The sequence below is a fragment of the Grammomys surdaster genome, unplaced genomic scaffold (assembly GCF_004785775.1).
Source record: "Grammomys surdaster isolate TR1022 unplaced genomic scaffold, NIH_TR_1.0 63, whole genome shotgun sequence".
Taxonomy (NCBI): domain Eukaryota; kingdom Metazoa; phylum Chordata; class Mammalia; order Rodentia; family Muridae; genus Grammomys; species Grammomys surdaster.
The window spans coordinates 11459891-11475118 of record NW_021604565.1 but is presented as its reverse complement, the minus strand read 5'-3'; the positions used below and the strand labels follow the sequence as shown (position 1 = coordinate 11475118).

Sequence of the window (15228 nt, the reverse complement as noted above, 5' to 3'; positions counted from 1 at the left end):
CACCTGAGAACCCAGCAGGCGTGACAGTGTGCACCTGAGAACCCAGCTCTCAGAGGTTAAAGGAATATAGGTGCAATGTTGAGACCAGCCTGTACCATATAGCTAGAGTCTACCTTAAAACATGCCAAAAAAACAAATAATAGCAAGAGAGGGAGGGAGGGAGGGAAGGGAAGGCGGGAGGAAAGGAAGAAGGGAGAGAAGAAGGAAATAAATGCACCACTAATCGGAAGTTCCAGAGAAATCACAAACAAGGATCAGGAAATTCCATTTATACTGCAATTTCTCCAGGATGACGTATCTCAGAGTAGCTTCATCACTCATTCCTTCATACATAATCTGTTCTACAAGTCTGCACTCAACCCACACGAGCCAAGCACTCTGAGCCGCTGAGGATTCTGTGATGTAAACAGGCAAGCACAGCTTCCTGGTAGGACTTCCAGTCTGGTGTCCTTCGGAACAGTCTGGGGTGTGTGTGTGTGTGTGTGTGTGTGTGTGTGTGTGTATGTGTGCTTGCATGTATGTATCTGCAGATACTAGGGATGTAGCCTAGAGGTCTGGTTTGGAGGAGATGCTCCAGTTGCTGGCTACCCCTCAGTATTTCAGGTGACAGGCATCGGAGTCACACGGCCTTCCTCACCACCATGCTGCTGATGCCTGGTTACCTTCGAGAGCTGCTGCAGTGGCCGAGTGCGTTACCCTCCTCCTTCCTTCCAATCAAAGAGAACAGAACCTTAATGTCCCCACACTCCGTGCTCATCAAGTGTCCCATCTTGTAAGACTGGAAGAAACCAGATCCTTTGATGTCACATCTCTATGCCCAGCCTTTTTTCTCCCTTAAGGTTCATAAACCCCTTGTAGGGGCATGGAACAGGGGTGTGCACCCTCATTTCAAGGAGCAGCTTCAGCATGGACTGAGTTGCTAAGCAAATCTCGTGACCAGATTCAGTCTATTTAATCTCTAGAAAAGTGTCACAAAAGGTTCTTCTGAGGCAAAAGGAAAATAAGAGCAGAGAATGTTAACAAACACAAGCATCCACTGCAAGTACAGGATGCTAAAGTTCTGCCAAGAAGGGAGGTCAAGAGGAGCATTTGGAGGAACGGGCCGGGGTCACTTACTTCGGCAGGTTTTCCTGTCTGGGTTTAGCATGAAGCCTTTCAGGCAGCGGCAGAAAGCGGACGTCTGGGCATTGACGCACTCATGCTGACATCCGTGATCAGAGGAGGCACAGTAGTCAATCTCTGGAAAGCAAGCAAGTCCCTGGGAATCATGAGTAAGTCAATGTGGCTAGCCTCGGAAACCAAGGGTCTCTCAGCCTCCATTTCCCCCAAGGGCATAAAATACGGAACTTACAATTTTGACCCAGAAGAGCTTCTTCAAAAAGCCATTTCCATGTCTAGATAGTATGTCCTCATCTCAAAGATCTTTTTGACATTTGATTTTACAAAGTATTTATATAGCAGAAGAATTTGTGAACATGTACCTTCCTTGAGTTGGTTCTCATAAAAGCGGCTGGACTTAAATCTACATTGGGGGACGGGTGTGGTGGCACATCTTTATTCCCAGCCCTTGGGTGGCAAAGGCAGGCAGATCTTTGAGTTCAAGACCAGCCAAGACTATATAGAGACATTTGGTCTCAAACAAAACACACACACACACATACAAACGTAAAGTGTATTGGTCTGGGGAAATACCTCAGTGATAAAGAAGTTACACAGCCTGCACAAGTTACATAGCACACACACACAAAAAAAGGTAAATGTTATATAGGCTTGGGAATATGACTCAGTGCATAAAGTACCTGCTGCTGAGTATTAGGACCCGAGTTCAGAACTCCAGTACCAACATAAATGCCCATCTGTAATCCCAGCTCCAGAGGCAAGACAGGAGACCCCCAGAGCACGCATCCTTCAAGATTAGACAAACTGGCACCTCTGGGTGCAGATCTTAACCTGACATATAAGGTGGAAAATGATCATGGAAGGTACCCCATGTCAAACTCTGGCCTTTACATGTATGCACACATATGTGCATGCACACCCCAACATAAGTACTCATACATGTAAACACACATACGCATGCAAAAAAAAAAAAACAAGCTGTGTCACAAGCTAGGGAAGGAGCACAGCTGAGCATTTAATTGAATTTATGCAATTAAAGAGATGAAAACTTTTCAAATCAAACCCTAAACCACTTAAACTCTTTATACACTGAACTAAATAATCTACGAAACAGAGAGCCTAGAAAGGAAAAGACAGAAATATTCTGAATTTAAAACTCAGCCAGGCAGTGGTAACACATACACCTTTAATCCCTTTACATAGCACTTGAGAGGCAGAGGCAGGTGAATCTCTAAGTTCAAGGCCAGCCTGGTCTACAGAGAGAATTCCAGGACAGCAAGGACTACACAGAGAAACACTGTCTTGCAAACAAAACAAACAAACCCAGTAAACTTTATTTTGCCATACAGCAGTGGCACACACCTTAAGTTCTGGCACGGCGGAGGCAGAGGTGGAGGTGGAGGTGGATCTCTGAGTTTAAAACCAGCCTGGTCTACAGAGTTCAGGACAGCCAGGGCTACACAGAAAAACCTTGCTTTGAAAAACTCAAAAACCAAACCAAACCAAACAACAACAAAATTCCTCTCTCATTAACTTGATAGACTGAATGGACATAAATACTGTTGCCCCACCACACACACACACACACACACACCACACACCACACACACACACACAGACACACACACACAGACACACACACACACCACACACACACCACACATACACACACCACATACACACACATACACACCCACCACACATACACACACACACACAGACACACACACACACCACACACACCACATACACACACACCACATACACATACACACACAGACACACACACACCACACACACACCACACATACACACACACATACACACACAGACACACACACACCACACACACACCACACATACACACACACATACACACACACACCACACATACACACACACACACAGACACACACACAGACACACACACAGACACACATACACAGACACACACACACAGACACACACACACCACACATACACACACACCACACATACACACACACACATACACACACACACATACACACACACCACATACACACACACACACACACACACGTAGAGGTCAAAGTTGGGTTGTTCCTTGATTTCTTTTCATCTTTTTGTGAACCTGGAGCTCACCTTGCTGGCCTGGCTGGACAGAAAGCTGCAAGGAGCCTCCTGTCTCCACCTCCCCAGGGCTGGGATTACAAGGATGCACCACTGTGTCTCACTTTCTAACAGTGGGTGGGTGCTGGGAATAAAATAGGTCTTTAAGCTCACATGACAAGCACTTTGCCAATGGAATAATTTCGTTAGCTCCACAAATCTTCCCAAGATTCATTCAGAAAACGTGATCTTTAGGGCATTTCAGAATATTCACAAGAAGCATTCCCTTGGGATTGAATATAAGGAATTTTACTTGCACATGCACCTTTAAATGGAAAGAAACTGTTCTACTAACAGTCTGAACGAAACATTTTGCTGTGGTGGAAACTGAGCACACTGGTAAAATTGTCCAAGTAAGTGGTCACTTTTGTTTCATTGAGGATTTTTGTTGTTTTAAGGAATGTTTGAATATAATATCCAAAATGAAGAATTTGGTGTAAGTAAGGCTTTCTTAGTCCATAATAAAGGAGTCAGAACAAGAAGAACACATGTGGTATTCTGGAAAGGAAAAGCAGCAGGAAGCTGCCGCTGCACAAAAGTGCATGGAGGAGTCCAGCAGCTCCGCGCACAAAACTCATCTGTGGCTACACTCTTGTCTAGACTCCCACACCGGAGATCCCATATTACTTTGAAGCAAATCCCAGACATTATTTTGTCCATAAATATATTATATAATATATATTATATTATATATCTCTAAAGACCAAAATGTTAAAAAATATGTATAAGCATGTCAGTCACATAAGATGTATTTTAAGATATACTTCTTGTATAACCATAGTGTAGTTACAAACTTCACAAGTCTACAATGTTGCAATCATTTCATTTAGCCCATACATATTCTAATCTTGCCAGTTGACTTTTTGTAAAGACAGGGTCTCACTATGTCTCAGGCTAGCACAGAGATCCTCCTGACTCAGCCTCCTGAATACGGGGATTGCAGGCATAATGATAGTCACTTACAACTGTCTTCACTGTCTAATCTACTGTCTTGGGTCCGAGACAGTATTCAGCTTTCATATTTGATCAGACCTCATCTAAAAGTGAATATTTAGATTTACAGGGCTTAGAATGAAATGAAAAGTTCAGTTCCTTGGTTGCACTGGCTGCACTCACTCCTAGCTGTTGCCTGTTGTATACAGAGTGAGTGTGGTGGTCTGTAACACTTCCATAGCCTGTCTTTGGGTTTTATGTCATAATTTTTTTAAAAGTAGTTAATTGATACATTTACAACACAATCCTTACACCTAAGGCTCAGAGAACATCATGGAAGAAGCAGAAGAAAGAATGTATGAGCCGGATGACCAGGGCAACTCCTATGAGGTAATCTCCTCTATGTACAACAAGGAAGCTACATTCATGAAATCTCAACCACACAGTCGCCTAAACAAGACCAGTAAAGTGACAACACCAGTTGACATGTATACTGGCTGGTTTTGTGTCCATTTGACGCAAGTCATCAGACAGGAAGGAGCCTCAGTTGAGGTGATCCCTCCATGAGATCCAGCTGTAGGATATTTTCTCAATAATCAAGGGGGGAGGGCCTAGCCCCCAGCCCATTGTGCGTCATCTTTGGGTTGGTGGTCCTGGGTTCTATAAGAAAGAATGCTGAACCAGCCATGGGAAGCAAGCCATTAACAGCACCCTTTCGTTATTGTTTGTTTATTCATTTGCTTCCCACTGCCTTTTCTTTTTTCCTTTGTTTTTCAGAGACAGGGTTTCTCTGGAACTTACTCTGGACCAGGCAAACCTTGAACTCACAGAGATCTGCTTGTCTCTGACTCCTCAATACCGTCCAGCAAAAAAAAAAAAAAGGCTTTTTGTTTGTTTGTTTGTTTGTTTAATTTCTGGAGACCTCCTCCAACAAGGCCACACTTCCTAATCCTTCAATCCTTCTCAAACAATTCCACTTTCTAATGACTAAGCATTCAAATATATGAACCTCTGGGGTCCATTCTTTTTCACACTACCACACATGAGTTCCAGAGCTTTAAATTCAGATCATCAGGGTTTTGTGCAATCATTGACCTGTTTCAACACTCTCTCTTTTAAAAATATACACCTATGGATATGTTTTTGTAGTTTTAGGATCATACAACATAGCATTAAATCAGGAGCTTTTTAGCATATCATTTGCATGTATAAAACATTTTAATGTCTACATAATATTCTATATATTACATGGCATAATCTGGTAAACAGGTTTTTTGTAATAGGTTTTTCAAATACATGTGCATAAATTCTTGTGTTTTTATGTTCTTAGGTTTGAAAAAGAATGGCCCTCAGAGGTTCATATAATGGAATGCTTAGTCATTAGGGAGTAGAACTGTTTGAGAAGGGTTAGAAAGATTTAGAGGTATGGCCTTGTTGGAGGAGGTGTGACCTTGTTGGAGGAGGTGTGTCACTGCGACATGGGCATTGCCTTGTCTCACAGTTCCTGCTCCAAGGCGTTAGGACTGAGAGGCAAGCCCTGTGTCTACAACTATATCTAGTACACAGTAGCTACTCAACAAATATAGTTGAATGAACAAATGATTGTCATTATTTCTCCTAATAGAGTAATACCTAGTGGCTATTTTGTGTGTCTGCTTGTCTGCGCACCACAAGCATGCCTGATGTTCTTGGAGTCCAGAAAAGAGAATTAGATGCTCTAGAACTAGAGTTACAGATGGTTGTGAACCACCCTGTGGGTGCTGGTAATCAAACTGGGGACCTCTGGAAAAACAGGCAGTGCTTTCAACAGCTGAGCCATCTCTCCAGCCCCACACTGGTAAATTTGATGCCATATATATTTTGTTAAAGCAATAAAAATGAAAAATCTAGCCAATATATTTGCAAACCAGTGCTATCTGAGTGTTTTCCCCTTCCACTGGGATGTGTTCAGCTGATTTGCTCTGAAGGGGAGGGCTTTGTTTTTATGCTTGAACTTAGCTAAAAGACAAATGTGTTCGCCTGTTTCAGTTTTAGTTTTTTTGGTTTTGTTGTGTTTGTTTTTGAGATCAGGTCTTTCTACAGGGCCTGGCTAACTTCAAATTCACTATACAGACCAGGTTGACCTTGACTTGCAGGGATGCCTCTTCCACAGCCTCACCAGTGCTGGGCTGGGGTTACAGGTGTGTGCACTGCCATGTAGTGGGCATACTTTTTGGATATAGCTAATCTCTGTTGAAATCAATATCTTTCTCTCTCTCTCCCTCCCTCCCTCCCCCCCTCCCTCCCTCCCTCTCTCTCTCTCTCTCTCTCTCTCTCTCTCTCTCTCTCTCTCCACATATATATATTAAAATTTATCAGGAACATAGCACATTTTGGTCCAGTCACACATTAGTCATGCTTGGTACATTACCTTGACTAGTAAACCATCTATAGAAAGTACATGCACAGCTACTTTAAGTATATTTTAGAGAGATGACTTAGCAGTTAAGAACACATAGCTCTTGCAGAGGACCCAAGTTTGGTTCGTAGCACCTGTATGCAGTGATTCACAAACCCCTATAATTCCAGCCTTACATGTGCATAAGTTACCCCCCACCGAAATATTTTTTAAAACAATACATCCTTTTTTTAAAGACTGAATTTTAAAAAAAGATTTATTTATTTAATGTATGTGAGTACACTGTTGGTGTCTTCAGGCACACCAGAAGAGAGCGTTGGATCCCATTATAGATGGTTGTGAGCCAAACTACCATGTGGTTGCTGGGAATTGAAGTCAGGCCCTCTGGAAGAGCAGTCAGTGCTCTTAACTCCTAAGCTATGTCTCTGGCCCAGAAAAATACACCTTTAAATAGATCTACAGAGATTGAAATGTAAAAAATTGATTTTTAAAAAAAATTTTTCTAATTTTTTGGAAGTGTGTGAGAACTGCAATTTTTTTTCCCAGCGTGAGAGCAGTGACCAGGTAGCTGGGACTGTGACACCTCAAAGCTACTAACCAGGTGGCTGCCTGGCTGTGTTGGATTTGTCCCTTTTGTCACAATCCTTGTCACTGGCTGTTTCTCAGCTGTTTCTTGTCATGCTGGAGACAGGGACTCCCCAGCATAGTGTCTGTACAAGCGGGCTCTCTCTTTACTTCCTGCACCGTTTTCCAAACACTTAGAGCATCTCTTTTCTCGTGCCAGTCTTTTCCATCTGGCTCCAGCCTACCTCCAGGGAGGGTGGGAAGGTGGCCTTCCTAGGGGGCAGTTCACCCTGGTGCTGTTGGCCTGGACCCCACAGCTTTCCCAGCATTCCTCTAGGCCCACGCATTGGGCTGGCGAGCTTCAAGGTTTGCCTTTAACATGGCCTTAAGATAGCTGAGCTGCTGGCTCTAAGCCTAGCTGGTGAGACCTCCCAGCTGGAAGAGCCCTTCACTGACTCCCAGCCAAACCTCTCCCAGGCAGCTTCCACTTCCAGATGTGACCTCGAAGCTCAGACCTTGTCTCCACTCTCAGGTTCGGGATAGGATTTAGAAACAGGGAATGTGCTGAGAGGCAGTGTGGAGGCTGAAGCTGTTCTGGAACTAGGGTGGGGATGTGATTGGGACTCCTCTCGGGAGGAAGTTTTGAGATCAGACAGATGTGTTTTCCTCCATTCCTCTGACCCTGGGGCCATGCTCCTACCTTCCCTAGTCCAGCTTCTCTCCGTCACACCACGGGCCTGGGTCACATGTGCCCTGGTGCTGTGACTGGACTGCTCTGTGTGGTAGGACTTGTGTTCCCACCAACTTTCAACAGAAGTCTTGAGTTTTTATGTACCTTTCTGCTTAGTCAAGGCATATGGTACATGCTCATTAATACTAAAATCTTTGTGGCCAGCATTCTCTTTTTGTTAGTGTGTATGTTTTCCTGTGTGCACAAACATGTACACATGTATGGAGGTCAGAGGTCAATGTTGGGTATCTTCTTCAATTGTTCTCCATCTGATTCTTTTGAGACGAGTATCTCTCTGAACTTGGGAGTTTACCTAGACTGGTTGTCTAGAGTTGTCTAGACTGGTTGGCCAGAGGCCCCCAGGAGTTTCCTGTTTCTACCTCATCAGTGTGTGCCCTTTGTCACAGGGGTGCCAGAGATTCAACTCTCCTTGCTGCCTCAGCAGTCACCTCACCAGCTGAGTCATAGCCCCAGACCCCAGCATCGTCTTTCATGAAGATGTAATTAGTACTTGGCAATTTGATAAATCATTTTTATAAACGATCTCATTTAGTCTTTAAGATAATAGACTGAATTATCGTCGGGTGTTGTTATCTCCTGTTGCAGTTGAAGTCTTTGCAGCATAAGGTTTGCCCAAGATCACCCAAAGAAAAGGCAGAGAGGCTGAGCTTTGAACAGGGTCGCCCTTTGATTGGGAATGCTGATTCATCGGCCCATTGACCACAGCTCCCGGCCACAGTGACAGCCTGCCTGTTGTTTCCTAGTTCAGAGTGTGGTTTCTTGAGGGTGTGGTGGGACTAGGTAGACAGCGTCTTGATGAGAACTGTGCAAGTTTTGTACAGAAAGGAGGGGACACTTGGAGCAGAGCCGCCTATTAAACCAGTCATGCCTTGCGAAATCAAACAGACAAACGAGCTGTGTACTGGGCATGGAGGTCTAAATGCCCTATCTTAGTTCAGCCCTGGACTAAGCTGTTCCTATCTTAGCACTTCCTTTCTCCCTACTCCTCTGCTTTGTGTGGTAAATGATGGCTCACTTTAAAATCCAGCCAAAATCTATCCTCATCCAAAGACTGCCTCCTTTGGCTCAAGGTTGGGCCAATAGAAACATATAACATATGTTTTCAATGTAATATGCCCTGTCTCCAGCTCTGGGGTTTTAAGCTGTTAATAGTAAGAGACTGGAGAATAGGAAATAGAAAGGATGCCTTTGAAAGCACACACAGCAGTATATATGGATATACCTTTGAAAGGTGGAAGGTACACCAACTTTTTATAAATTAAAATCCTATTTTCTCGTTGATATACATTGCAGAGATGCCTTATTTTTTTAAATTGTTATAAAATCTCATTAAAATATCACTGGGCCTCAATATTTCAGAAGTAGGCATTCCTCAAGTGACTCTCCCACTGTATCACAGGATAATAATCTATCCCAACGTGTTCCCCTGAACCGTTCTATTTAAAAGAATACTGGTATCTTTTATAAAACTGGTGATCACCTTTAGTTTATAGATTTTTCTGTTTCAATTTTAGGAGTTTAAATTAAGTTCAATATTTATGCATATAGCTAAAATCAAACAGAACTAAATAGTTTTCAGAAAACTTGAGCAGTTCTCAGCAAGATGCTGTCCACCTCAAGAAGCCATGTTCAGTTCCTTTTGGCTCAGCAAATTTCTGGCCCTCATGTGGAGTCAGAGCTGGAGCCCACAAGCCACAGAGCTTCAGTGAGAATGTTCTTCAGGCCCTGTTATGACGATAGGCATAGCCACACTGAGGCAGCATGTGGGACACTGGTTTGATTGTTAGCATGTTTGTCTCTAACAAAAACTTTGCTATACATATTACATGCCGTCACCAAAAACTTTGACTAGGGATAGTGAGACCAAGTAAGCCATAATCTTAGAATTATTTAGAAAGTCTGACACAGGAGGAATCGGAGCAGATCCCCATGACTTAACACGGGCTAATCCATGCTTGGGACAGGTCTGTGTCCACAGTGCCCACTGCAATAGCAATGTGTGTTCATGTGCGTGTAACTTACTTGAGCATGTTTTCTTATCTGTGTTAAGAGCAAATCCCTCGTGGCACCGGCACAGGTAGGAACTTTCAGCATTTACACACTCGTGTTCACATCCATGATTTTCTGAGGCGCAGTAGTCAACAGCTGAAAACAACACATATTTAGATTTAATTAGGAATACAAAGAAGGGTGCACTAGAATCTCAGAATACCTGTAACAAAAATAATTGGAGCTGATATTGTCCCATCCTCCACCTCCCCCAACGATATGGATAAATAAGCATGAATCCAAGATCCCCTAAAACCATCAAGAATCTAGATCGGGCTTTCATTCTGGAAGATAAAGAATATATGGACAAGTATATTTAAAAGTCAAAGAAAGGCAAATCAAAATGACTACAAGGCACACCTATTGAACTGGGGAAAGTGGAGATTTGCTAAAACCTAGTGGCAGCTGTGAGTGTAGCTCAATGTGAGATTTCAGAGGCTCGAAGACAATCCCAGCACCGTAAAACAACAAAGTGCTGAAAACTCAAGGCAGCAAGTCACCACAAACAACGCACTATTATATAAATCGTGAATAGCAGTAAGAATCATTATGAAAGCAATTTGATAATTTTAATTTGCAAGTCTAATTCAAGAAAATAACTGGAGTGGGAAAATTATTTATGTACAATAAGATATTTATAGTAGCATCATCTACAGTGACCAAATATGTGTGAAAATAAGATAAGAACTTATAATAAGGGTAAATTATTTAGTAGTCCATGAGAAAATATACTGGATCATACCTCATTAGTTCCATATATATTCACCGAGTATATACTGTGTTTTAGAGACAGAGTGAATAACAAATGAGACCCACACAGCCTCAGGGTGTTAACATTGGTGGAGGTAACATACCAAAGTCATTAAATAGCATAATCCACTAGAAGATGGAGAATGTTCTAGAGGAAAACAAGATGAGTAGGACCAGTCAGGGAAGGAGGCTGGGGTATGACAGAGGTGGTCTGGAAAGGATTCTCCAGAAAGGTGATTGGGCAGTACTGAATTAGGTATCAGTCATAAGGACATCTTGGAGTGTCCCAGGTACACAGGGTACCTGTCAGGTCAGGTCAGGAGGTGGGGACACACGTACTGTGCTACAGGACCAGCAAAAGAGGCCCATGAAGAACAGGAAGAGAGGTAGAGATGCAAGTGGTGTGGTTAAAAGAGACACGTGGGCTTCAAGGACATAACTTTCTGCACTAGTGTTCATGGCTTTATGTGGAAACAGCATTACAGAGGTAATAAAGTTAAGCTGAAGACTATTCAGTATGATTGATGAAGGGGAGTAAGTAGGAGTGGCGCTGATGTTAAGGTCCTGTTTCCCAATTGGTTCTTGATCTGTCAGTAAAGAAGGCAAGGACCTTGCTGGGTGAAAGTGATAGACAAGACTCCAGGTCCTTGGAGACAAGCAGAGAGATGCAAGGAAAGGAGGGGAGAGTCACCATGCTTCTGTTGGAGAAAAGTTGACCAGCCATGTTAGATTTCAAAAGAGAGTGGCCACACAGGCTGCTCCTACAGGCAGGTGGCTGGGTGTTTAGCAGGGACTAGACGTAACTGAGCACTAAAGTTTAGGGCAGGTAGGAGGTGCAGAGATAAGAATATAGATAAGGACAACCTAGCCGTGGTAGTTTAATAATGCCCAGCAATTGTGTTAAGAAGGCAAGTTGAAATTGAACAACTGTGTGTGCGCCATTTATCTGTGGATTAAAGGGAAGTGGGGTGTGTTCTGTTCCTGGAGCTTGGTGGAGTAGCAAATGCCACACATAACAGAAGTAGCCAGGAAGATGAGGAACAGGCAAATATACTAGATACCCAAGGACCTGAGTCCAATTCCTGGAGCCTGTATAGAAAAATAGATATAGTGCTCACATCTGTAACCCAGCACTCCTAACGGTAAGATGGGAGGTAGAGACAGGATGGGGACGCTGAGAGGTCAGAGAGCCTGGAGTATACAGGCTCTGTGAAACCCTGCCTCACAAAATGGAAGATGAAAATTTACTCCCTTAAATTGTCTGTCAGGGGGAAGGGATGCCTCAGTATGGGCCTGTGGAGGCACCCCCTTCCCACACACCTGACTGCACATCTGCCAATCATATTCCTTCTATCTTTTTATAAAACACAACACACACACCAAATAGGAGCACACACACACATCACACACACACAAATACACATACCACACACCACACACACACACACCATACACACATCATATACACACACCACATCACCACCTACACCATGCATACACACACTATATCACCCAACTCTCCACACCACACACACACACACACGCACTTGCACACATACACATACCACACCCCCCCCACACACCATACACCACCCCCATATACACACACATACCACACCACACACATCACACACATCACACACACACACACATACCCCCTACACCATTACCCCCACCATACACTACACACACACACCATACACCACACACACACCACACACACACACACACACACCATACACCACACACACACACATACACACACACACTTTTTTTGTGTGTGTGAAGGAGAGCATCCTGTGAAGATTAGACTTCAAGACTGCAGGTTGGCATCACAAATTAGGAAGGGGCAGGAAGACCCTGTGCTGTGTGCATGGCCTTGCTCAAACCTTAGTTCAGGTTTCTAGTTTCCTGTATTTCCAACATTGCTGTTGATTTAAGTCCCCCAAATTCAGGGTGTTTTGGTAGACAGCCCTAAGACCAGTCCCTGGGTGTCTGTTAAAAGTGGGGCCAATGGGATTCCTGCAGAATTAGAGATGAATCCAGAGAAAAATATCAAGACTAACTCCAGGAAGTTGGGAAGAACAGTCGGTAGGATGGCTCTACCAAGAACTAGGATGGAGATGGTTGGAAGATTGTGGCAGGAGACCTGGACTTCCATCTGGATCATCAAGGAGGCATTGACACTACAGTTGTGATGGCTTCATTGTTCACAGACATACAAAGTCTGGTGAAAAAAATTACATCTCAGGCAGGCAAGATGGCTCAGAGTAAAGACGCTTGCTGTGCAATCCCAATGAACTGAGTCAGACTCCTAAGAACCCATGAACGGGCGGAAGGAGAGAACCAGTTACACAGATGTCCTGTGGCTCCCCATGTGTGCTGTGGCACATGCAACCCCACCCCAGAAATAATCAATGATAAAGTTTTAAAAACCAGATCTCAAAACTATATATGTGTAGTGATTATATCCTTTTTCTCAAGCAGAGCCCCCAAATGGGAAGTTACATTCAAGTGGAAAGACTAAACAGATAAATAGATGATAGATCTATTTCTGTAAGTTCCTGTCCATAGAATTTTAGGATGTACAAATATTAAAAGTTTTCAAATAAGAAAAAGGAAACGGAATCTGAAACTTGATCCATGCATACTTTTTGTTGTGGTTTCTGTACTAGAGGCTGAACCCAGAGCCCGTGCATGTTAGGTGAGGGCTCCATCACTGCACTGCATTCTCCGCCAGCACTCGAAGTTCCTTATAAGCAAAATCATGCATGCAGGAGACAGTAGTGCATCGAAGACAGTAACTGAAGGATGCAGAAGGAAATCCAAGACCTTAAAGAGCAGCAGCCTGTGTTGTGTGCTTCTTTTGCTTTCTGGGTTAATCAAACTTCAGTTGGAAGCATAGTTTTTAAAACTTCACCTCTGTAAGTAGTTCTAAGAGCACCTAGTACCTGTGAGTTCAGTACACAGCACCTGACTCTCAAGTCCCATGATACTTCTGGCCCTACAATGACAAGGGTTGAATCACTATATCACAAAGAACTCAGACTCTTCACCTCTTTTGAACTTCTTATAAGGTATAATCCCTTGTTTGGAAGCTATGAAAGAAGCTATATAAAATAACATTGTACATAAGCAGCTTTTAAAGCTGAACACAATTCTTGATGAATCGGCGCTCTCCTCTCCTCTAAGGCCTCTGGGGTTTTATGTGACTGAGGCAGTTGGAGTCCCTGCATACTAGGCTATCTGTGCATGTCTCACCTTGGCTGGGATATGTGCTTATACAGCAGCTATGGTGGGACACCTGTGCTCTTGAACACTCCCATTCTTCTGCTGCCCACATGGTATGTCTGTAAGACATAGGTTCTCAAGGTATGGTCTGTAAACTGCTCACATCAACAATCATTTGAAAACTTACTCATAATATCAATTCTCTGGTCCTGCCCTAGACAAGTGGAATCAGAATTTCTGGGTATGGGAACCTGGAATCTGTGTCAACAAGTCCATAGGGGATTCTAATGCATGCTAAATTTTGGTAGTCTCTGTTTAATTGTAACAACATTCTATACATGACATTTGCACATGATATTGTAGCTAACTATAATAATAACAAGTAAATATAAGCACTCAGAATTTTTCTTAAAAATAAAAACTAAGTCAATAGCTTTGGAGAAATGAGGTTTGGTACCAATTAAAGTTACTCTGAGAACAATAATTTTTATGGTATTATAAACATGAAAGATAGAACATTTTTCATTAATATCAAGAAGTATTCTGACCCTAGATTATTTTACAGAGTTTTTCATATCCTGTGCCAACTTAAAGACCTCTGAACTGGAAAAATCCCAGATATGTCATAGGAATGATTTATACAATAAAGGTGTTAAATAACATATTTTTCAAATAAGCCTATTTAATGTTTTACTACTACTAAATATAACTTTTATTAAACATACACTTGTTTTTAATGAAAGCAACTGAGATATGTTTGTGTATAGAGGTGAGATGTTTAGGAGTGGGGATGTCTGATTTGAGGTTTATGGCAGGGCCAGAGTCTTAGTGTGTAGACCAAGCTGGCCTGGAATTTGTAGCAATGTCTCTTGAGTGCTTGGATTACAGTTGTATACCAGCATGCCCCCTCAGCTGAAGTCACAGTTTTTAGGACATCCCTTTTTGTACGGTATTTTCCATTCCTCAGCTAGCCACAGGCCACTGTCACAGGATGAGAGTCTCCCAGGCTTATTCTCAGGCTGCTTTGTCCTCTGTGTGCACACCTATCCAAACTAAGGAAAGGCTGGATTCAGTGACAGTAAATTCCTGAGACCCTGGTTAATAAAATCTCAATGTTTCAATGCTGTCATTGACTCAGTATCAGGCCACTTAGGGGTAGTGGTCCAGGCCACCACTCAGCAGTTGGACATGAACCCATTTCCAGTCATGTGACCCTCAGAGTTTTAGGATCCAGAGAGTTCTAGTCCACTCAGCTAGGGCTTTCTTCACCAAAGATTTTGAT

General features: G+C 43.0%; 1 protein-coding gene across 3 annotated transcripts in view; it reads right to left on the bottom strand.

Annotated features, from left to right (window-relative positions):
* Positions 1-15228, bottom strand: part of Matn2 (matrilin 2) — a 120932-nt gene that overhangs the window by 33261 nt on the left and 72443 nt on the right. For all 3 annotated transcript variants that reach the window (XM_028765747.1, XM_028765754.1, XM_028765763.1), the window contains exons 5-6: positions 9939-10061; positions 1117-1239 (exon numbers count right to left, since the gene is read on the bottom strand). In XM_028765747.1, the coding sequence (XP_028621580.1) occupies positions 1117-1239; positions 9939-10061 (246 nt within the window). The remainder of the gene's footprint in view (positions 1-1116; positions 1240-9938; positions 10062-15228) is intronic.